This window comes from Penicillium cataractarum (genome assembly GCF_028827025.1).
Source record: "Penicillium cataractarum strain IBT 29864 chromosome Unknown utg000001l, whole genome shotgun sequence".
In the NCBI taxonomy this organism is placed as follows: Eukaryota; Fungi; Ascomycota; class Eurotiomycetes; order Eurotiales; family Aspergillaceae; genus Penicillium; species Penicillium cataractarum.
The window spans coordinates 2,960,585-2,979,069 of NW_026622737.1; the positions used below are offsets into that span (position 1 = coordinate 2,960,585).

Genomic DNA, 18,485 nt, shown 5'->3' on the forward strand with positions numbered 1-18,485 from the left:
AGTCCAATAGTAGTTCGGTAGTCATCCTTTTTGTCGTCCACTATTATGATTCTTGTAGATCACCTGCTGGCCCCCCGAGTTGCCAGTTTGTGAGTTGCCCGTCTGCTCCGTAAATCCCAACAACACCGCCTTCTCTCCCTCCTTTCCCCCTCCTTCTCCTCTCCTCCTTCAACTTCAACCTTTCCCCCCCCTTCTCTTTCCACTCTCCATCCACTTGATTCCCCCCTTTTCGGCTCTCTTTTCCCTCCTCTCCAATTTACAGGTGAGTTCGCTTCGTTTCATCCTTTCCCTTGGCCTTCCCTGTTCGCGCCCTCCTGTCATCACCCACACACACACACACATTCAACCTATATACGGTTCGACCGGGGATCATTGAACATGGGGGAAATTTGGAGGTCATTTCAGCCTCCTCTCCCTTCCCAAAAACTTATCACGTTGCTTCTCGTATCGCCCACCCATCGAGATCGCACATCTGCCATCGTGAAACTCCATCATCATCTCGCTGCCTTGTTTACTGGCGGGGCCGTTGCCGCGACCGCTTCGCTGTGATCGACCCCCCTCAAAACACGCTCGGCCGGGAGGGTCGACAACTCGGCGCCGTCAATCATCAACGATCGGCATTCGTCTCCACGTCTAGGCGATGTGGCTGTTGAAAGAAAAAAAAATTCCAATATTCGTGATGTCGGATGGAATGCTTGTCATTTCAAGGACTGGGCTACACTTTCGCTGCGCCCCTACCCCTCCCGGTCGCTGGCGATGATGTCGATGGCGTGATTCCCACTCGCATTCTCCATATTCCATGGCCATCCACATACGATTTGATGCGTGACATGAGACTAATCTGCAATTTTATTGATTTCTGTAGAACATTTTCACAATGGGTCACGAAGACGCTGTTTACCTCGCCAAGCTCGCTGAGCAGGCCGAGCGCTATGAAGGTTCGCTTTCCTCCCTCAGAACCACTCTCACTCCCGTCCCCCCCCAAAAACGGATTGAGATGCCTCGATCGCGAGTTTCGAATATTAACATGCGCCCACAGAGATGGTCGAGAACATGAAGGTCGTTGCCTCGGCCGACGTTGAGCTCACCGTTGAGGAGCGGAATCTCCTGTCCGTCGCCTACAAGAACGTCATTGGTGCCCGCCGTGCCTCTTGGCGCATTGTTACCTCTATCGAGCAGAAGGAGGAGTCCAAGGGCAACGAGGGCCAGGTTACTCTGATCAAGGAGTATCGCCAGAAGATCGAGGCCGAGCTTGCCAAGATCTGCGACGACATCCTCGAGGTTCTCGACAACCACCTCATCAAGTCTGCTCAGTCCGGCGAGTCCAAGGTCTTCTACCACAAGATGAAGGGTGACTACCACCGTTACCTTGCTGAGTTCGCCATTGGCGACCGCCGCAAGGGTGCTGCCGACAACTCCCTGGAGGCTTACAAGGCCGCCACCGAGATCGCCCAGACTGACCTCGCCCCCACCCACCCCATCCGCCTCGGCCTGGCCCTCAACTTCTCGGTCTTCTACTACGAAATCCTGAACTCCCCCGACCAGGCCTGCCACCTCGCCAAGCTGGCCTTTGACGACGCCATTGCTGGTTAGTTTCTTTTTGCGCTCTGCCTACTGGCTTGACCGTAAAGTTAAAGGTGTCCGTTGCTAACATCGCTTGCAGAGCTCGACACCCTCAGCGAGGAGAGCTACAAGGACTCCACCCTCATCATGCAGCTCCTCCGTGACAACCTGGTACGTTTTGGAGATTTACTGTGCTATAAGCTCGCGCATTCTAATTCCTTTTTTTTCAACAGACCCTCTGGACTTCCTCCGAGGCTGAGACCTCCGCTGAGGCCGCCCCGGCTGAGAAGAAGGAGGAGGCTCCGGCTGCTGAGGAGAAGCAGGCCGAGTAAAGAATGAAATTTAAAAAGATCTTGATGATGGACTCACGTCCTCGGGAGACGGATGGGATAATCGAGGGAGATTTGCACGACTGGTCTTCCCTAGAGCAAATGGGAGGTCTAGGCGAGGGGATCGCTGAAGGATACGAGTAAGACCTGCGAGATGCGTTATGTCGATGTGAGCAAGATTTCTTTCGGTTCCACTATCTGGGGGCCTCGCGGCCTAAGGGTAGCAAAGGAACCGCAGCTTTTTCTCTGTGATTTCGATGTTCCCATTCTTGGAGAGAACCTCTTTTTGCCTTGAGCCATCCCCTGCTGTCCTCATGCTTCGCCTACAGCTCTGGGATTGGACTGGTCCGGTCATATCTCCTCTCTTTGTTTTTCTCTTTCATTCTCCTTGTTATTTTGTCTACTTGCCTCTTAACTACCCTTTTAAAGAGTCCCCTTTGCGCGCACTCTCCAAATCCCCCCAACCCACAACACATACACACGGACAGAGAATCTTCTTTTTTTAAATCAGTTTTCTTATCAGGAACTTCAATGAGGGCCTCGTACTGATCCCCGATCTGGCTTTTTCTTCTTTTTGGGCCTTATCTTCCCCGATTCCTGATATTTCTTGTCTTTCCTCTTTATGACCTCTATATCTCTCCACCTCCGTATGTGTCCCGTGTGGCCTTTTATCCTCGCTAGATGTTGTTTTCTTATAAAGATCAACTGCCCTTAGTATATCTTTCTGCTGGTAAAAAGGTATGGTATTTGTTTCTCCCTGCGAAGCAGTCATTGGCGATAGCTCTAGCCCATTCATACGATACAGCTCGGATCTATCTTTTGTAGTTTCACTACTCGATTGAGATCCAGGCTTGGTATCTATATGGCTCTATAGTCCTTAGTCTGGCTATGGCCAAGTCCATGGATTGTAATTCAATGTACTACCTTCTTGCATCCATGCTCTCGAGGTCAATCCCTTTGACAGTTCCCAGAGCAATCGCCAAAAAAAATGGTCAGCTAGCGCACCTTTCCTTTTGAATGGTTTACGATTCTCGTTCACTTGCTAATCCCCCCATGACCTCTAGTATGAGACACATAGCAGATACAAGGTAGTGCTCACAGGTATGAGCCATTGCCCTTGGGAGATAGTCTTTCTATCCCAGTTATCATATGTCAAGTTCAATTATAGAGTGCAATGTGCACATGGTCAATGTTGATAATGGGAGACAACAAGAAGGTATCCAAAATGGCTAGTCGAAATCTGATTAATGTCAAAATGTGACTGGCTTTTTGGACTGTGTCTAGAGCTCTAAGTTCTGTGAAGCTGAAATTATGGATAGAGAATTATAGGTACAAATATTATCGTCAAGTTATCCGATTGGGCAATGCTTATCCCTAGTCCTTCCTTTACTAATAGAAGATGAAGGTCGAAGTCTTAGGTTTTTATGTGGCAGGCTGAAGCTTCCTCTCTTTTGCTGCGTAGACTTGAGATATCACCATACTTAGCTTACTTCGATCATCAACCCATAAATGGCTTTCAATGCTCTAAGGGAGACTTGTATGCCATAACACTCTTCATACAGCATTTTAATATGCTTTCTCACTGAAACAGCCATCTATTCTTGTTGACACGAAAATAGGACTACAATTTCTAGGGGGTGAATTGTGGGTTATTCTTCTTCCATCTTGTATAGTCTACTATAGGAAAGAATTGAAGGAGATAACCTTATATATTCCGGAAACCGTTGTTCCTACATTGTAAGTAGAAAGAGCGGAGCACCAATGACCTGGGAAATTCATTACCTGAAAGAGAGATATTGACCGAGCATTGAAATTGAAGCCTCTCATCTGCCTAACGGCCCATATCAATTCGGATTGTTTCCTTGTGTAATCCATACCTAGGCTGATTCACGTGGGTATGTGGACAAATTAAACTTGAGCTTCACTGCCCGTGGAATCTTTCTTGTACTCAGCTAGATCATTTATTCAAGCAAATACGTCATGTGTAATGCTGTTTGTGTGAGACTCGTCATTGTACGCTAGTATAGAAATACAGATACAATTTATATCTATTAAGCCCCATCCATAGTCATACTTCAGTCTATATTTTCAGAAACCTCCAAAAGTCCTATTGAAACCTTATGACACAGTCAATACCAACCACGCAAGTGGCAAAAGACAAACTACTGAACAAACACAAAGATAAGAAAGACGATTGCCGAGAGACGATCCAAGGTTCCACATGACGCTGCTGACACAGATAGCAATCAAGCCAACCCTATGATCCCCTACTAATACTATACTATCCACATGGTAAGGGTGGTGCTACATACATTCTTTGACGAATTCTTTGTCCAACGTTACCTTATTTAAAGGTCCTACATCACTTTAGGTAAACAGCCGCTGACGAACGGGGCGTGTCGGATTCGTCAACAATGTACTGTACCCGATTCCCGATGGCCTATAGGAGAATAAGACATACGTGCCCCACGGGGACCCCTTTGAAGGGACTTGTTTGCTGTCTAATATCCTGTGTTACAATGCAAATCCCTACGTTTACGAGGAGAGAAGAGGAGTCATTCATTTGAATTGATATTCCATTGCTATGGAGTACTTTGAATCAAAACCACCATATGACCAGCCATGCAAGAGCAGACAAGAATGTGTGGGTATGATATGAGGTACATCGGATAGAAAAAAAAAGGTGGAAAAGAAAAGAGAAAAACATAGAGATAGGGACTTGAGACATGCGCAGGGTTCCTGGGTATGGCATGGCAAAAGCAGTAACCGAGCCGCACTGATACAAAAAAGACAAAAATAGATGGCGTAACAAAGCAGGCTGATAAAGACTGAGTGTCCTTGAAGCCATAAGAATAAAGGGGGATATGCAAATGGAAGACGCGCAAACAGATCATTTGGCTTGGCTTTTTTGGTATGACATGTTTCTCTGGGGAAAGTCAGTCCATTGCTTAATAGAAGAATGCAAGTTGCGATACAAGAAACTTGGCTGGAAGATGTACATGGGTTTACGAATCCTCCCTTCTCTCGAACGGTTGCGTATGTTGTGCTCCCTTTCGGGAACAAACATAACACGAGGTTTCAAGATTAGAGAGAAAGCGCAAACATGATCAAAAGAAAGGGAAAGAATAAAAGGAACAAAGTTCTGAAATCAAGAAAGAATAAACAATGGACTGCTCCGAAAAGAGAACCTCCCTCCCAGGTAAAGATGCTTTCCACTTTCCGCGCCATCCTGCTGTTGACCATGCAATGCCATGCCATATGACGACGAAAACATAATCCAGGTGCAGGCTCCGGTAAGAGTCATTCAATCAAATCGAGTCTAGTCCCAGTCCCCGAAACGCCGAAGGTGCTATGCATCCGATGATAAAAAAAAGTACAGGTGAAACCAGTGTTCACAAAGAGCCGCCGTGAGAGTCAGATGAAGGAAAATTTGAGAATGGAAAATGAGAAAGCAACGCCGAATGATATCACGCGTAGAGGGAGAAAAAGAAGGAGGTCGAGTAAGGTCACAATGGATGGGGGATGTTGTGGAGAGAAGGGATAGGTGGGAACGAAAAAAAGGGGGGTCCATGTGGAACAGGTATCGACAATGGTAAGATGGAGGAGGACCGATCTGCCAGCTGAAATGAAGATCACATCGTATCAGGGTGAGATTCGCGTCGCACAAACGACCGAAGGCTGACCCCATGTTTTGGTGGAAGATCCTTGAACGACAAGGTTGCCAAGACCGCGAGTGGCGGACCACTTGACGAACCCCAAGTATGCGATGATGTCACCGAACATCCACTGCCCCCTTGAGTAAATAAGCACTTGCGCTGGCGACGTGACAGGTTTCAACGGTGGTTTCCGCGTCAAAAGGGCAGTGGAGAATCGGTGACGAACTTCTGTGGCAAATATGGTTGTGAGAACGGTATGTGGGGGAAAGGTGAAGATGTTGTGTAGGTGGCCAGTCGATCCAGTCGGGTGGCCGAAAGTCATCATCGGGAGAATAGGTAGAAAGAGTGGCGACAACCATCGGGGGAAAAATGTACACAACCCCCTGGTACCATACAGCTGCCTAGTAAGACGGTAACCGGGGAATACGAGGGGGAGAGCCTCGTAAGCCCTGTCATCCACGTGGGGGCGCGTAGGCGAGACTGCTATGCAGATCGGAGTCCGATGACCAGGGTAAATCGATTCGACATCATAAGATCGGTCGCGTAACAAATCGAGGGGGGTTGATAGTTGTCGTGTATGTGAAGAGGGTAGAGGTAGGCGGAAAGGTAATCAAGCAGTAATCGGCATGGGAGTTCGCTATGGCGGCTCCCATGAACAGTCCCGCGTCACAGAGCGGGCAAAGGACGCAGTTCTTCAAACCCGAGTCGTAGGATCGTAATGAGCATTCCAGATCATCCTGCGACTCCTCCAACCACTGCGACCCTTGTCGGTCAGATGGAGCTATTTCTGGGCTTTGCGAGTCTTTGTACTGCGCGTCATCTCGCCCTTGGTCATGTTGCGGGTAAGACCACCGATGTAGTCCTGGAGGATCTTGTTCTCGTTTTCCAACTTGTCGTGGTCAGACTTGACCGCATCAATGCGCTCGGCAAGAGCCTGAAGGGAGGACTGGAGAGCCTTGGCTTGCCTGTATCAATCACACAAAAGTTAGTTTGGGTTCAATTAAGACGGGTGCGGAAAGTAGTCCAATTCTCAACAGAAGCCAAAGGTCACTCACTCTTGAAGCGTCTGGCGGGCCTCCTTGCCCAATCTCTCCAGATCGGCGGAATTGCGGCGGGGACTCATAGCGCGAGCGTCGTCAGGAGGAAATTCTTCCTCTTCAATCTCAATTTCGGGGTGGTCTCGGGGAACCAGAATGGAAGCAGAAGGTTTGCGACTCGCCATGCGCGGACGTTCAGAGCGGCCCCGGCGGTCAGTTTCGGCGTCAGATATGGATGAAGATGAGGACAGGGATGACATATGCATACGGCCACCGTCGTGGGGATGCGGCAGAGTAGGCACGGGTGAGGCGTCATGCATATCTATGTCAGAGGCCATAGGGGTGGTTGCTCGCAACAGACACAGTCGAACAGGATGGAGTTGGCGAGGTCCAGCGTGGCGACTTTGATCTTTTGAGAACCTCGGGGGTTAGGTGCGAGAGTTGGGGGTGGGAGAGAAGATCGAGCGATCGTTGGTAAGTGAGAGATAGGGAGTGAAGGAGAAGAGGAGTTGACGAGAGTCCTGAATCTCTTTCTTCTTCTGGGGGTTGTTTTCACGGGTCGGAGTGAACAGTGAACGACCACGGTCTACCCCTAGCGATGTACCCCAGACGAGAAATCTGTGTTACGCTTGAGGTAGCTACCGGGGTCGGTGGGGGGATCGGAACGAGGGAGGATGGGCGTGAGGATGGAACCACGAGCCAGTTGAACGGGTGGTTGTTTGGGCGCGCAGAAGTTTTTGGGGGGACAAGTCAAGATGGGAACCGTTCTCAGCGTTTGTTGCAAAAGTTGACTGGGGGGTGAAGATTTATGGTGGAGGTGGAATGTTTGAGGGGTCGTTTGGTGGAGATGGTTGCAACGTTTGCGGTGTATCGGGATTTTTTAGCGTTGATGATGGGAACAGGTAGTGGAAGTCGGTTGGAAAGGGACAATTCCAGGGTGGTCGAGGGGGGAGAGAGTCGAGAGAGATCGCAAGGGAAGGAATAGGAAATCGAGGATGGCGATTAAGGCGGTTTGGGGGAAGGAGGAGAGAAGAAAGAAGAAGGGGAGGAAAAAGAGCAGAGTGAAGAGAAGGACTGAGGAGTGAGTTTGGGGAGGTGGTAATGGCCTTACCAATACCCGTGACGGGTGACTTGCGAAGGTTGGGAGGGCGGCTACCGAACTGTGGATAATCACTAAAGGGGGGAGGTAATCTGGTGACACGGCATACGGGAGCCACTTATTACTATTATACCCAGTACTGTCATTGTAGCCAGTAACTTGGTCTGTCTGTATTATTATTTTGATCATCGAGTACAGAGTACTCCATAATGTTCATTGCTGTACTGAAGGTATAGTATAGTACCTCAGTCTTCTAACCCTGCAGTCGTGCATCCTGGCTGGGACCAAAAGTACGAGACTCCACCTCCTTCACTGCCATTTGGAGCCCTGTTACGGAGTCCTGTATGGTGACCTGCACCTGTGAATGATTGGCGCAGTCAAGGACTATCTTAGCACCTTTTCAGTAGGTGGAGGGGGGGGGGGGAAAGGTCCCTTTAGCTGATCGTCCCCCCTCCCCTCCGAAATGAACCCGTGAGGCGCGTGGCAGCCACACACACACCCTCTCTCCCTATAGTTTGGTACGGTCATATTAATGCGATGGGGCATAGGATTTTAATTACGGAGTGCCGGAGCCATACCTGGAGTAGGGGGAGGGCATCAATTGGGAATTGTCTAATAATACGGGAGATACTTTGATCGGTCGGATGGGGGTATACTTCCTGATGATGAAAGTAATGCTAATAATACAAAACATAAACAATGCTCAATTATCATCAATCTGGGAATAGTTACGGAGATGTCCTAAGCAGTCAGTCATCCTCCGTCACTAATGAATTCGATAGTGTACCTACAATATCGTCCACTATGGAGAACTAAGTAAACGACGAACCCGCTTACATGGTGGCTAAGGGGCAAAGAAAGGAAGAGAACCAGCACTCGGGAAAAGGGCACTAAGGAGATCCACTCGAGTGGAGAGGGACTCCATAGAAAAGGCACCAAACAATCACCTTAGCACCATATTGGGGCTAGTCGAAGAACCTACGAGTTCCATGGAAGCGACACCGAAAGAGGGTCGAACCGGTGCTGAGCGGGGAAACGTATCCGCGGGTCTACCTATAAGCAGCCAGGAACCTTTTTGAACTAACCAACGAACAGGTTTAGCCCCGAGTTTTTAGCCAAAGGAGCAGTTATGGATATAACTGGTTAGGGACAACCTTCTGTGGTACAGTGGGCACGGAGGAGACGGAGTAGCGGTGGTGGGTTTATTGAACTCGTGAACGTTAGCAAGGTTAGCGACCCTCGTTACGGGAGTTTACCATGTGTACGGAGTATAGAAAAGGAATAATAATGATGATAGTCCAATAGTAACTACTGTAACTCTGTTCTCAATATACACTTCGAGGTCACGGGTATATCCTTCCGAGGCACATTCACCGCTGCTCTGCTGCTCTCTCTTTCTCCTCCACCGGTTACCCTGCAGGGTTTTGGTTGGAAATCCATCAACATCCGTAACTGACTGCTCCTGCTGGCTGCCAGGAACTGACTGTTCATCCATTACTCGAAATGGGTCTCCCCCCCCCCTTCTTCCCTCCCCTGTACAACGGCTACCAACCAACCAGACTGATCGCACAACTCCACCGCCATAGTGGCAGAAATTGGGTACAACAGTAGCGTGAGTTTTTACCGAACCTTGATGAACACGTATTCCTTTCTGATCCACCCCCCTTTCCCAGCCTGGCAGGTCTGATCCGGCTAGTTGGGGACTAAAGCTAACAAACTCGAAGCTGTTAGACTAGTACATACTACTACCGGGCATAATCCAGTCCCTACGGAGGCGTTATTCTAACTCCGTTAGCCACCTAAACCTCAGAAGATAACCGCCTCCTTAAATAGGTGATTAATCAATATTTGCCTCCAGGCAGAATGACCTTCTTATCCTTAGCTCTCGGAAGAGCCGCGTATCTCAGCCGCCTTGTGTCTCGCTTGCCTCCGTCGTGGATCTGGGGATTTTCGTGCCGACCGTCCTCACGACTCCATTCCGGGATACGGACCAAACCGGTAACTCTCCGTACGCTATGATTGACCTTTATCAATAATACAGTTGAATAATATCGCCTGACTCGGGACTCCTATAATCTACGGAGAGACTGGATATACTCTATAGCTTATTATTATTTGGACATACCAACCCTCCCCTTTTGCCTCCCCTTCCCCCAAAAAACTAAAACCAGGAACGGCTCTGACGCGCTGGAGGGCATCGGGGGCCACGGAAACTGGGGAAAAGAAACAAAAGGTACTTTTGACAACTGTGTCCTGAAACACAAGTGAGGCATCATAATTGGTAGCTCTCTTGCAGAGAGAAAGAGAGAGAGAGAGAGAACAAGCCATCGTGTGCACGGAGTACCCATACTGTACATATGGGGGACGGGCGAATAAGAGCTTGTATCCTCGGAGCAGCGCTGGGCAGTGACAGCATCATCATCATCATCATCATCATCATCATCATAGGCAACTCTCCACCTCTCACGAAAGAGGGGGGGGGGCGCTATGCAATGTCGATCGAGCCGCAATGAGTGGGCATGACGCCATTTGACTGGCTCCGATCATCTCGGGAGTTTATACGGAGACAACCAGCCCCCCTGGCTTGGTTACCGCTCTCTACCGCGCCACACACGGGAAGAAACGTCGCTTGATGACATCGCTTCTGGCGGTGGTGGCAATCCCAGATCAGGAGATTACATATCATACTGTACTATACGAAAGATTCATTTGGAGAAGAGGAGTCGTCCAAAATGATGTATCCTCCGTAGATCTTCTAGAAAAGAAAACTTGGGGCAAGGGATACGCGGAATCAGGAGCCAATGGTGAAATTTTTTTTCTCGTTGCCTTCCTCGGAAAAGATGGACATCTGAAAGATCAGAATATTATTTGATGTTGATTATTACAGTACTGTTTTTCCTAGACCCCTTTGGTCTTTCAGTATTTGCGGTGAACCGAGTCATTCACCTTTTCTTTGGTTCGCTCCCAGGACCCAATTTCGACGGAGGACGATCCTGACGCCCCGTGGACCCCAGGAACCCATCTCCGGGATCACATTCTGCTCTGTCGGATACCGTAATAAATAAACAACATAAAAGCAAATATATGTGCATACATGTTGGACGGAGTACATGAGATCGGGCTGGGGACGGAGACATACTCCGTTGGGGATCCTCGATCCTGCCGACCAAGTACATACTCGATGGTTTCGAGAGTACATACTCTGTAGATGTTGATCTGATTGATAGGGTGATGACGAAGTCTACAACAGTACATAAGGCATTTAACTTAATACGCCACAAATTAGACAAGGCTGCTCTGACTATGAAGTCCTGCGCACCCCGGTACCATATTTCCGTCCTTCCTCCGTCATTCTCCAGTCCAAACAATACTTAACAATCTACACAATCTCAGCTGAACCCCCAACGAGTAACGAATCAACCCTGCCGTGCGATAGACTCATATCCCGCGTCCAGTGACCCCCAGCGGAGTAGTTCGCACCAATAACGCGCCCGACAAGCCCAGCAAGCGAACGGCAGAGCCTACGCTTGGGCAAAGGGTCAGGACGATCCATTCCCGTAGGTTCGACCATGGGGGGAAGACATCCAATGCCAACTCTGATGGAGATGGAGTTATGATGATTATCATTTAATCATTTTAAAATACGTGGATATTATTTGACGGATCGGTGGCCGAGTTACCGGAAATGGAGTTGGAACCAAGTGTAGGGTCATCTTTTATGCCGATCCCCAGAGTTTCTTCATCGCTCCACTATGGAGGAGTCACTAAAGGGCTAAGCTGGGTTGAAGAAAGGTGCCCCCAACGGCTGGCTGATGGTGTCCCACTTTGAGGGGAGTGTGGAAAGTAGGAGGGCACTTGTCTTGATCGCGATCGATAGAATGAGTTGGGAATAGCGTAGACCAATAGCTATATACAGTACAGCTGGATCGAGGATATACTTCCTATATCTAATTAAAGAGTATAGATCACACCGATGGGGCTGCATGGTATGAAGAGTATAAACGTATCTCTTTCGATGGGAAACTGGTCACGGGGTCATTCCGTTCCAGCTTCACCTCGTCTCCGTCCCATCGGCAGTTAGCGAGAGAAAGAAGGAAACCCACTAAAAACTCGACACTCGTCGGCCTCATTCTATATCTGACCGTTTGGGCACCCAAACATTTCCCTTTCGTTCCCTCCAGTTTAAAACACGAATTTGATGACTTGATGAAATTGTTTCTCCCTCAAGCTACACAGTCCACCGTCCACACTCATGGGTCCCAATCGCCGGCAGTGGCTTGTCGGTGGCTGCAGCATTTCGAATCAAAACTGCCGACACCACTCCATCAGTCTGCGCACGAGTTTCGTATTAGTTTTTCCGGGGAGACCGTTCCGCCGCACGAGGACAAGCCATGAGAAAATTAAGGAGGGAAAAAGAAACGAAACGAAACGAACAAGCGCGATGGCCCTGAACTATGACGGCATACACCCTACTAGTAGTATAGTTAGTTACTTACAGTAGCAGTAGTAGCTAATTAGCATAGCCCCCCCTGATCTAGTAGGCACGACGGCAAGTGTTATGAAGTGCTTGCTTTTCCCGCTAAACTTCTTTGCTTCGTTCGGTGTCTAACCCTTTCAGAGCTTATCACGAGAAAAAAGTCATCGTCATCGTCAAGCGCCTCTCGATGGAGCAAATGGTAACGAGTGGGACGATAAGTAATTAATTGTGACCGATCGGAAAATTCCCACTCCAACCAGAATTCAACCCCAAGCGCTCGACCAGACTCTTAGCTGTACACTACTAACACCCGGCCAGGGGAAGAAAAAGACGAGGACCCATAAGGGTAAACGGTCGATGAAGAACCGTAGCTTGGGTCATCATTTAGAGAATTGCTGGATATACTTGACTGGTTCTACCGGTGGGTTATCATTACTATTATACTATTATTAACGACTATTCTACCTTTTTACATTTCTGACAGACTCTACCTCTACCAGGCAATAAATCAATACGATGACTACAACTAACTATCGACACAGCTGTTAAGAATCTTGTCCACTTCATTGCCCCTCCTTGCCCAAGTCTACCCCTCCTCAGAACTGCCGTAGCTCAACGCCCCAAAGCAGCCAGTGGTAGTCGTTCCTGAATCCCCGCCCCCTCGAGTCAGATGGTCTAACTTCTAACAGCTGGTCCTGTAAGCTGTTCAAACTACTTCGAGGAGGGGGGCCCAACGCTCAGGCCCGTACAGTATTCGAAGGAGGGGGGGCGTGTGACTGCGTTGGTGCGGTTGTGGTGGTTCCACCAAACGAGGACCAACGATGCGCGTTGCTTCACCTCTCCATCGTGAGATGGAGTATTCATCCGTGCGGGAAGGGACTGTGCTGAATCGTTGATGAAGCTAAATAAGCCAAGCCAAGTGTGGGCATTGGTGTCTAGTGTCCGGCGTCCAGTGCACCGGGCTCGAGGGCATGCACTTATTGCGTATCTTTGTAAAAAAAAAAAAGTGTATATACTCTTGTAGTCTGTACTGTACAGCATTTGATAGTTTGCCATCGGTCGGCTAAGATGCTTGCGAGTCGTTGACCCGTTCAGAATTTAGTGTTCGGGGCAACTGAAACCGCATCGTGAGGCGCTTGCTTATTGACGATGAGACATCCACGTAACGCGTCAACGGCTGTCACTGTCGCTAGCTTCGTAGAACAGTAGGGCAGTCTATCAGTCCTATCCCTCCAACACAAGATACTCCGTCCTTGTCCTATCGCTCTCCTTCACTATCAAAATCTCTCCCTTATTATCCCTCTTGCTGGACATCGAATTCAATACAGTAATAACCCAACCCTGCCGATCTGCATGTCGCCCACCACCAGTGATTCGCTTCTTGGCCCCACCCTAGACAAATCATCGCACCTCGATGGAGCAACGAGAAAGGTGCAAATCCACAAGCCCAGCAGGGCAGGGCAAAAAAGAAGAGGGCCTTAAAGGTCACGCTAAGCCCGGATGGCGCGCGATGAAAGAGTGGCGGTGGGTTTATTTCCTCTCGTTGGCGCCATCTCACTGGTTGACCTTTTTTTCGCGTTTCCGCGGGATATTTTGCTCTACTTCCTAACCAATGAGATCGCTGGGAATTGGCCTTGCTCTGGTCCTCCAAGGTGGGACGATTTAGTGTATTGGAGGACTGCGGGTTTTTTTTCTTTGGATCATGGATGCTGTGTGGACGTTGTCCGAGAATCCAGTTTAGACTACAGTATGAATGTATTTGATAAACTAGCTCGTAAGTTAGTTACCTTAGTGATTATTTGGACGTTGATTTTTTCTTGACTGGGATGTGTGCCTGAAAGTGGGGGCGTACTTTTTTTCTTTCCGGTTTTATTTCGTGGGTATCTTGTTTTCGTCAGTATGCAGTATCAAATTATCAATAAAATTATACTACAGAATATTATCTTCTGTAGATTGTAAAGACAGTCCTCAGAATTGCAAGATTTGGAATGCTCTCTTGATGTCGGAGAACCTAGCAGCTGCAGGTCCCCCTGTGGATGGAATCTCTGCCGCTTGCAGAACTTGATGCGCATGGAACAGCCCTCTGGAATGCTATCCAGTTCCTGTTTCCCATCGACGATCCCCTTTCTACTGTAACTACATGTATTTCAGCCAACCAATCCTCGAATATCATTGCATCACAATTAGTATCATCAAGTGGGTGGATCTTTAAATATCAATAATGTTTCCATCATGCTCTAAACATCATCCCCACAAATCACTATGTAACTCACTCGACATCAACGACCATTCCCAGCCAAAATCACTGTCACTCTAGTCCTATGACGCATAGATACCCAGTCATCACTCGTAGACACTCAAGATCCAAATAATAATTCAAGCAACCCGGTCAACCACGCCTTCTTGCTATCCTTGCTATCCTTGCTATCCTTGCTATCCTTGCTATCCTTGCTATCCTTGCTATCCTTGCTATCCTTGCTATCCTTGCTATCCTTGCTATCCTCGAATACATACCATACCAAACCTCCAGTAATCAAGAGGCTCAAGACGTCACCCAGAATGCGCAAAACAGGCGGAGATCTCCGTCCCACAACTGCAGATCCACCGATCAAACAATCCTGTTTTCAGATCTAAATACTTGTTTTTGATCTAGTGAGGGCGGGTGGTTATGTTCCATAGCTTCTGTGGAGCAGGAGTTCGGGGGGCATGCGTGGAATGTGGGAGCTTGGCTCCGCTGCGGTCGATCTATTGGAAGGGTTTTTGATTTTAGATGGACATTGTGGTTTTCACCTAGAGCCGATTAAGGTAAGTGATTGTTGGGATGATGGAGACGTATTCCGAATATAGGGCGATTGTGAGTGGATGGCAGAGATTTGATATGCCTTCAAATGGGGTTGGCGCTTTATGATTGCTTGTGCCTTGGCTTTTGCTGGGGTTGATTGGATCGTATGTGGAGAATGTCGTGAGAATTAGCTAGCTTGTGGCTGCCAGGACATTTATGCATGCAGATATAGTTCTGTCGACTCAACCATAATGTAGGTGTACCTGTATTGATCGCGTTGCGGGTTGTTGTAGTGTAAATTGAGTGCGATATAGCTAGGCAGAGACCCGAGGATTGGATCATGATGAAAGAATATCCATGATGAACACTATGAATGAATGTATAAATACAAAACGCCAACAACGCCCAAAATCCGCAGTGAGAAGGATATGCAATCGCCAAACCCCCAAACCCCCCAAAGGTCATGGTAATCATAAAAGGGCATCAGTGGTCTGCCACTGCAGTAAGGCTCGCAGGACAGCGACACCACCAGCTTGCGTCTCAACAGTGCGACCACGGCCCCGGTCGTTAAAGTCTCGAGGAACAACGTCAGTCGCAGCATCCGCGTCGAACCCGTCGTTGCGGTAGTCCACCGCACCGGGAGGGAGAGTACTACTATTCACGATATCACTCGAGACCATGAACTCTCGGAATGGAAGACCCCACCACTGGCCGAACTTGCCGTCATCGTCGCGAGTCACGAGCGCAGCTCGCGCGTTATGCTCTACCCAGGGACCATAGGCACGACAACGCCGTAGATGCCTGTCAAACACCTCATCCCAGTCATCTTCGGCTACCGGCTGCCGTGTCTCGTTCTCCAAGAACCCAACCTCATGTTGCCGCAGGGGCCGGCAAAACTCTGCCAGATGGTGGAAGAAGATGCTCTTGAAGGTCTGCCCGTTCTGCGAGCAACTTGCATGCGAGTCACACGCTTCTTCCAACACGCCGCCACGTCCAAGACCCGCCCATTTCGTGGAAGATGTCTGCGGCCATCCTGTGGCGCGCAGAGCCTTGTGGACCAGCTCGTGGCCATCTCGTAGGTAGTCCTGGTCGCCGGTGGCAAGCCATAGTCCTCTAAGTCCGCTGAGAACAACGCCTTGGTTGTATGTGTACACCATCGTGTTGAGGACGTCGCATTTGCGGGATCCCGGCTCCTCCGAGCTACGCCAGCCGCTAATGTGGAAGCCATCAGCGTAGAGACCCCAGATCCCGGTCATGTTGGAGTTCTTGAGCCATGCATATGCATCGATTGCAGCGTTAAGATGAGTCGGATTGTGCGGGTATCGCTGCGAGGGTCCTTTGCTCTGCGAGTTGGCGAGGAAGGGCGCATCGATGGGGTCACCGGGGAAATAGAGATACATCGCAATGCTGGCGGAGATATAAAGCTCATTTGTAATGGCATTCTTGTACGGGATCAACCTGGGATTCCAATTCATCCCACCGTTACATAGGGTCTTGTCCCACCCAGCCGAGGCAAGCTCGTAAAAGATCCGCGCTCGGTGTGCTGCGGCGTCACGGAATTGCGTGCCATACCAGCCCTGCGAAGAGGCATTGACCGAAGAAGAATTCGAACCGGAATAGTAAAGGTTCGAGTGTAGGTCCTGGAATTTGATATTCTCCAGCCAGTCCAGCACGACCCAAAGCATGTCGTCGTAGGCCTGGTTGCGCAGACTGAAAGCATTCTCGCCAAAGTAGAATGTACTGGTTTGACTGAAGAAGTAATTGACGGTGTTTTCAAAGGTAGAAAAGGAGGACTCGTGCGATTTGTCGTCTTCAATGATGTCAAGCCCGCTGGATGAGAAAGACGACAGTGTCGCGGCGACATGTGTCCCCAAAACGGCGGCAGTCCAATCGATGCTAGATGGCCACGTGCCTAGCCATAGTACAAAGTATTCATCTTGCATGACATTCAACGCATCGAGGAGATCCTGCAACGTCTCAGCAGGACGTGCTAGGCTCAACGGTACCGTCACATCGCCATCTCCGAGATCGGTCTCGGTGGACAAATCGTCAAGCGTGGCAGAAGAACCTTCCGATGGAATCCCTGTCTCAGCGAGAGGTTTCTGTGGCTCATACGCCAGCGCATTGGCCACAGTCACAACGGAGAAAAGGAACAGTGACACAATGATATAAAGCGAAGACCACGACGGCCCGACTCGGGCGTGGAACGCGGACGAGGGGACCATCTTGTCTGTCGAGAAAAAGAATTGGCTTGCCACACAACTCAGCGCACACCCCTCCTCTATAAAAATATGCGAACACCACAGCAAGCACACCGTAAGGAGCGATAGAACGGGCACAGGGCAGTTTCGATGCGGGGAAAATGGGGTCGACGGTTGCGCCTTGGACATCCTGGCAGGGCTTAGTCACCTTGGAGGGGCCCACCCCCAGCCCAGTGGAAATGCAAGATTGGACCTCATACTTCCTTAGAGGTGCGCTCCATTGGTCCGAAAACGAACCCCGTAAGCCCCAGAGAGGAAGAGGGCTTATTTAACATAGCTTCAAACGGCGTCACGAGTCGTCGCGAGTTGGCCAGTGTGCGCCACATGGTCGTCGCGTGATGCGGACTGCAAGGGATTTTTGCTCAAAAGACAAAGCGCCTGCAAATACTCCACTTAAGACTATGATAGTCGAAGGCACTCGCAGCTTAGTGGATAGATTCTCGGTGTTGAACACCAACAAGCACAGACTAATACTCGCACGATGGTCAAACTACTCAGCACGGGAAATAGAGTGGCAGATCTGGCAACTTTTTATTCATGAGTAATGCTGGGTACTGGATTGATAGAGCAGATGAAGCTAAACTGTTTTCTTTGTATTGTGAGGTCAGGAGGGCGAATTTTGTGGTTTTGCTTGTCCGTTGATAAGGACTGATGGCGTTCAACGTCAAAGAATGGCGAACCATGATCCGAAGAATCACTAGTGGCAAGGAGGCAGATCAGCAATGAGACGGTTGTCCCAGGAGGTAAAGAAGGGTGAGATATTGTTGATGCGTTGGATGTTTCGTTTGATCTGTGAAGTTAGTATCTCCCAGCAGAGTCAACGTGAGGAGGCTGAGATGTGTGGCAGTGGAGACTTAGGAAGAGTCAACCATGCCCTACACAGGCTCGAACAGCAAGGTCATTGCTGCCGAGGTTCACTCAAGAACGTCAGTGTAGGCTCCTAAATTGAAGATTGTTAGCGATACGACGAGTCAATGGGGATGATCTGAGTAAGGCCCTTACCTGTTTTGTTTGACTCGAGGCTATTTAGACTTGTCATGAAGGCGTCGACATCGTGAAGGTGTGTATGTATCATGAAGGTATGGGCATGAATCCCATGAAGGTGTGGTGTGTCATGAAGATGTTGACACATGTTGATGTGGACGTGCTATAGTGTATTAACATGTGATGGACGTGTCATGAAGGTGTGGCTTGAAGGTGTATGTGAATCCTGAAAATGTTGATATGTTGAAGATGTGGATGTGCCACGAAGGGGTTGACATACCATGAAGGTTTTGACAT

The 18,485-nt window shown here is 49.1% G+C and overlaps 4 protein-coding genes across 4 annotated transcripts; 1 reads left to right on the forward strand and 3 right to left on the reverse strand.

Annotated features, from left to right (window-relative positions):
• Nucleotides 1-855: 855 nt before the first annotated feature.
• artA (14-3-3 adaptor artA) lies at nt 856-1,895 on the forward strand (the record flags this gene model as incomplete). The annotated part of the gene is made up of 4 exons (XM_056693954.1): nt 856-938; nt 1,040-1,588; nt 1,664-1,734; nt 1,797-1,895. The coding sequence occupies exons 1-4, from the start codon at nt 878-880 to the stop codon at nt 1,893-1,895; spliced, it is 780 nt and encodes a 259-aa protein (XP_056560683.1). The 5' UTR covers nt 856-877.
• A 4,434-nt stretch (nt 1,896-6,329) lies between these two features.
• Nucleotides 6,330-6,923, reverse strand: N7496_001024 (short coiled-coil protein; the record flags this gene model as incomplete). The annotated part of the gene is made up of 2 exons (XM_056693955.1): nt 6,330-6,513; nt 6,604-6,923. 2 exons carry the CDS (start codon nt 6,921-6,923, stop codon nt 6,330-6,332), a joined length of 504 nt encoding a protein of 167 aa, XP_056560684.1.
• Nucleotides 6,924-14,518: 7,595 nt separating this feature from the next.
• Nucleotides 14,519-14,838, reverse strand: N7496_001025 (uncharacterized protein; the record flags this gene model as incomplete). The annotated part of the gene is made up of 2 exons (XM_056693956.1): nt 14,519-14,779; nt 14,800-14,838. 2 exons carry the CDS (start codon nt 14,836-14,838, stop codon nt 14,519-14,521), a joined length of 300 nt encoding a protein of 99 aa, XP_056560685.1.
• A 575-nt stretch (nt 14,839-15,413) lies between these two features.
• On the reverse strand, nt 15,414-17,168 carry N7496_001026 (putative glycosyl hydrolase; the record flags this gene model as incomplete). Its single annotated transcript, XM_056693957.1, has 1 exon — nt 15,414-17,168. The coding sequence occupies one exon, from the start codon at nt 17,166-17,168 to the stop codon at nt 15,414-15,416; it is 1,755 nt and encodes a 584-aa protein (XP_056560686.1).
• Between the last annotated feature and the right edge of the window lie 1,317 nt (nt 17,169-18,485).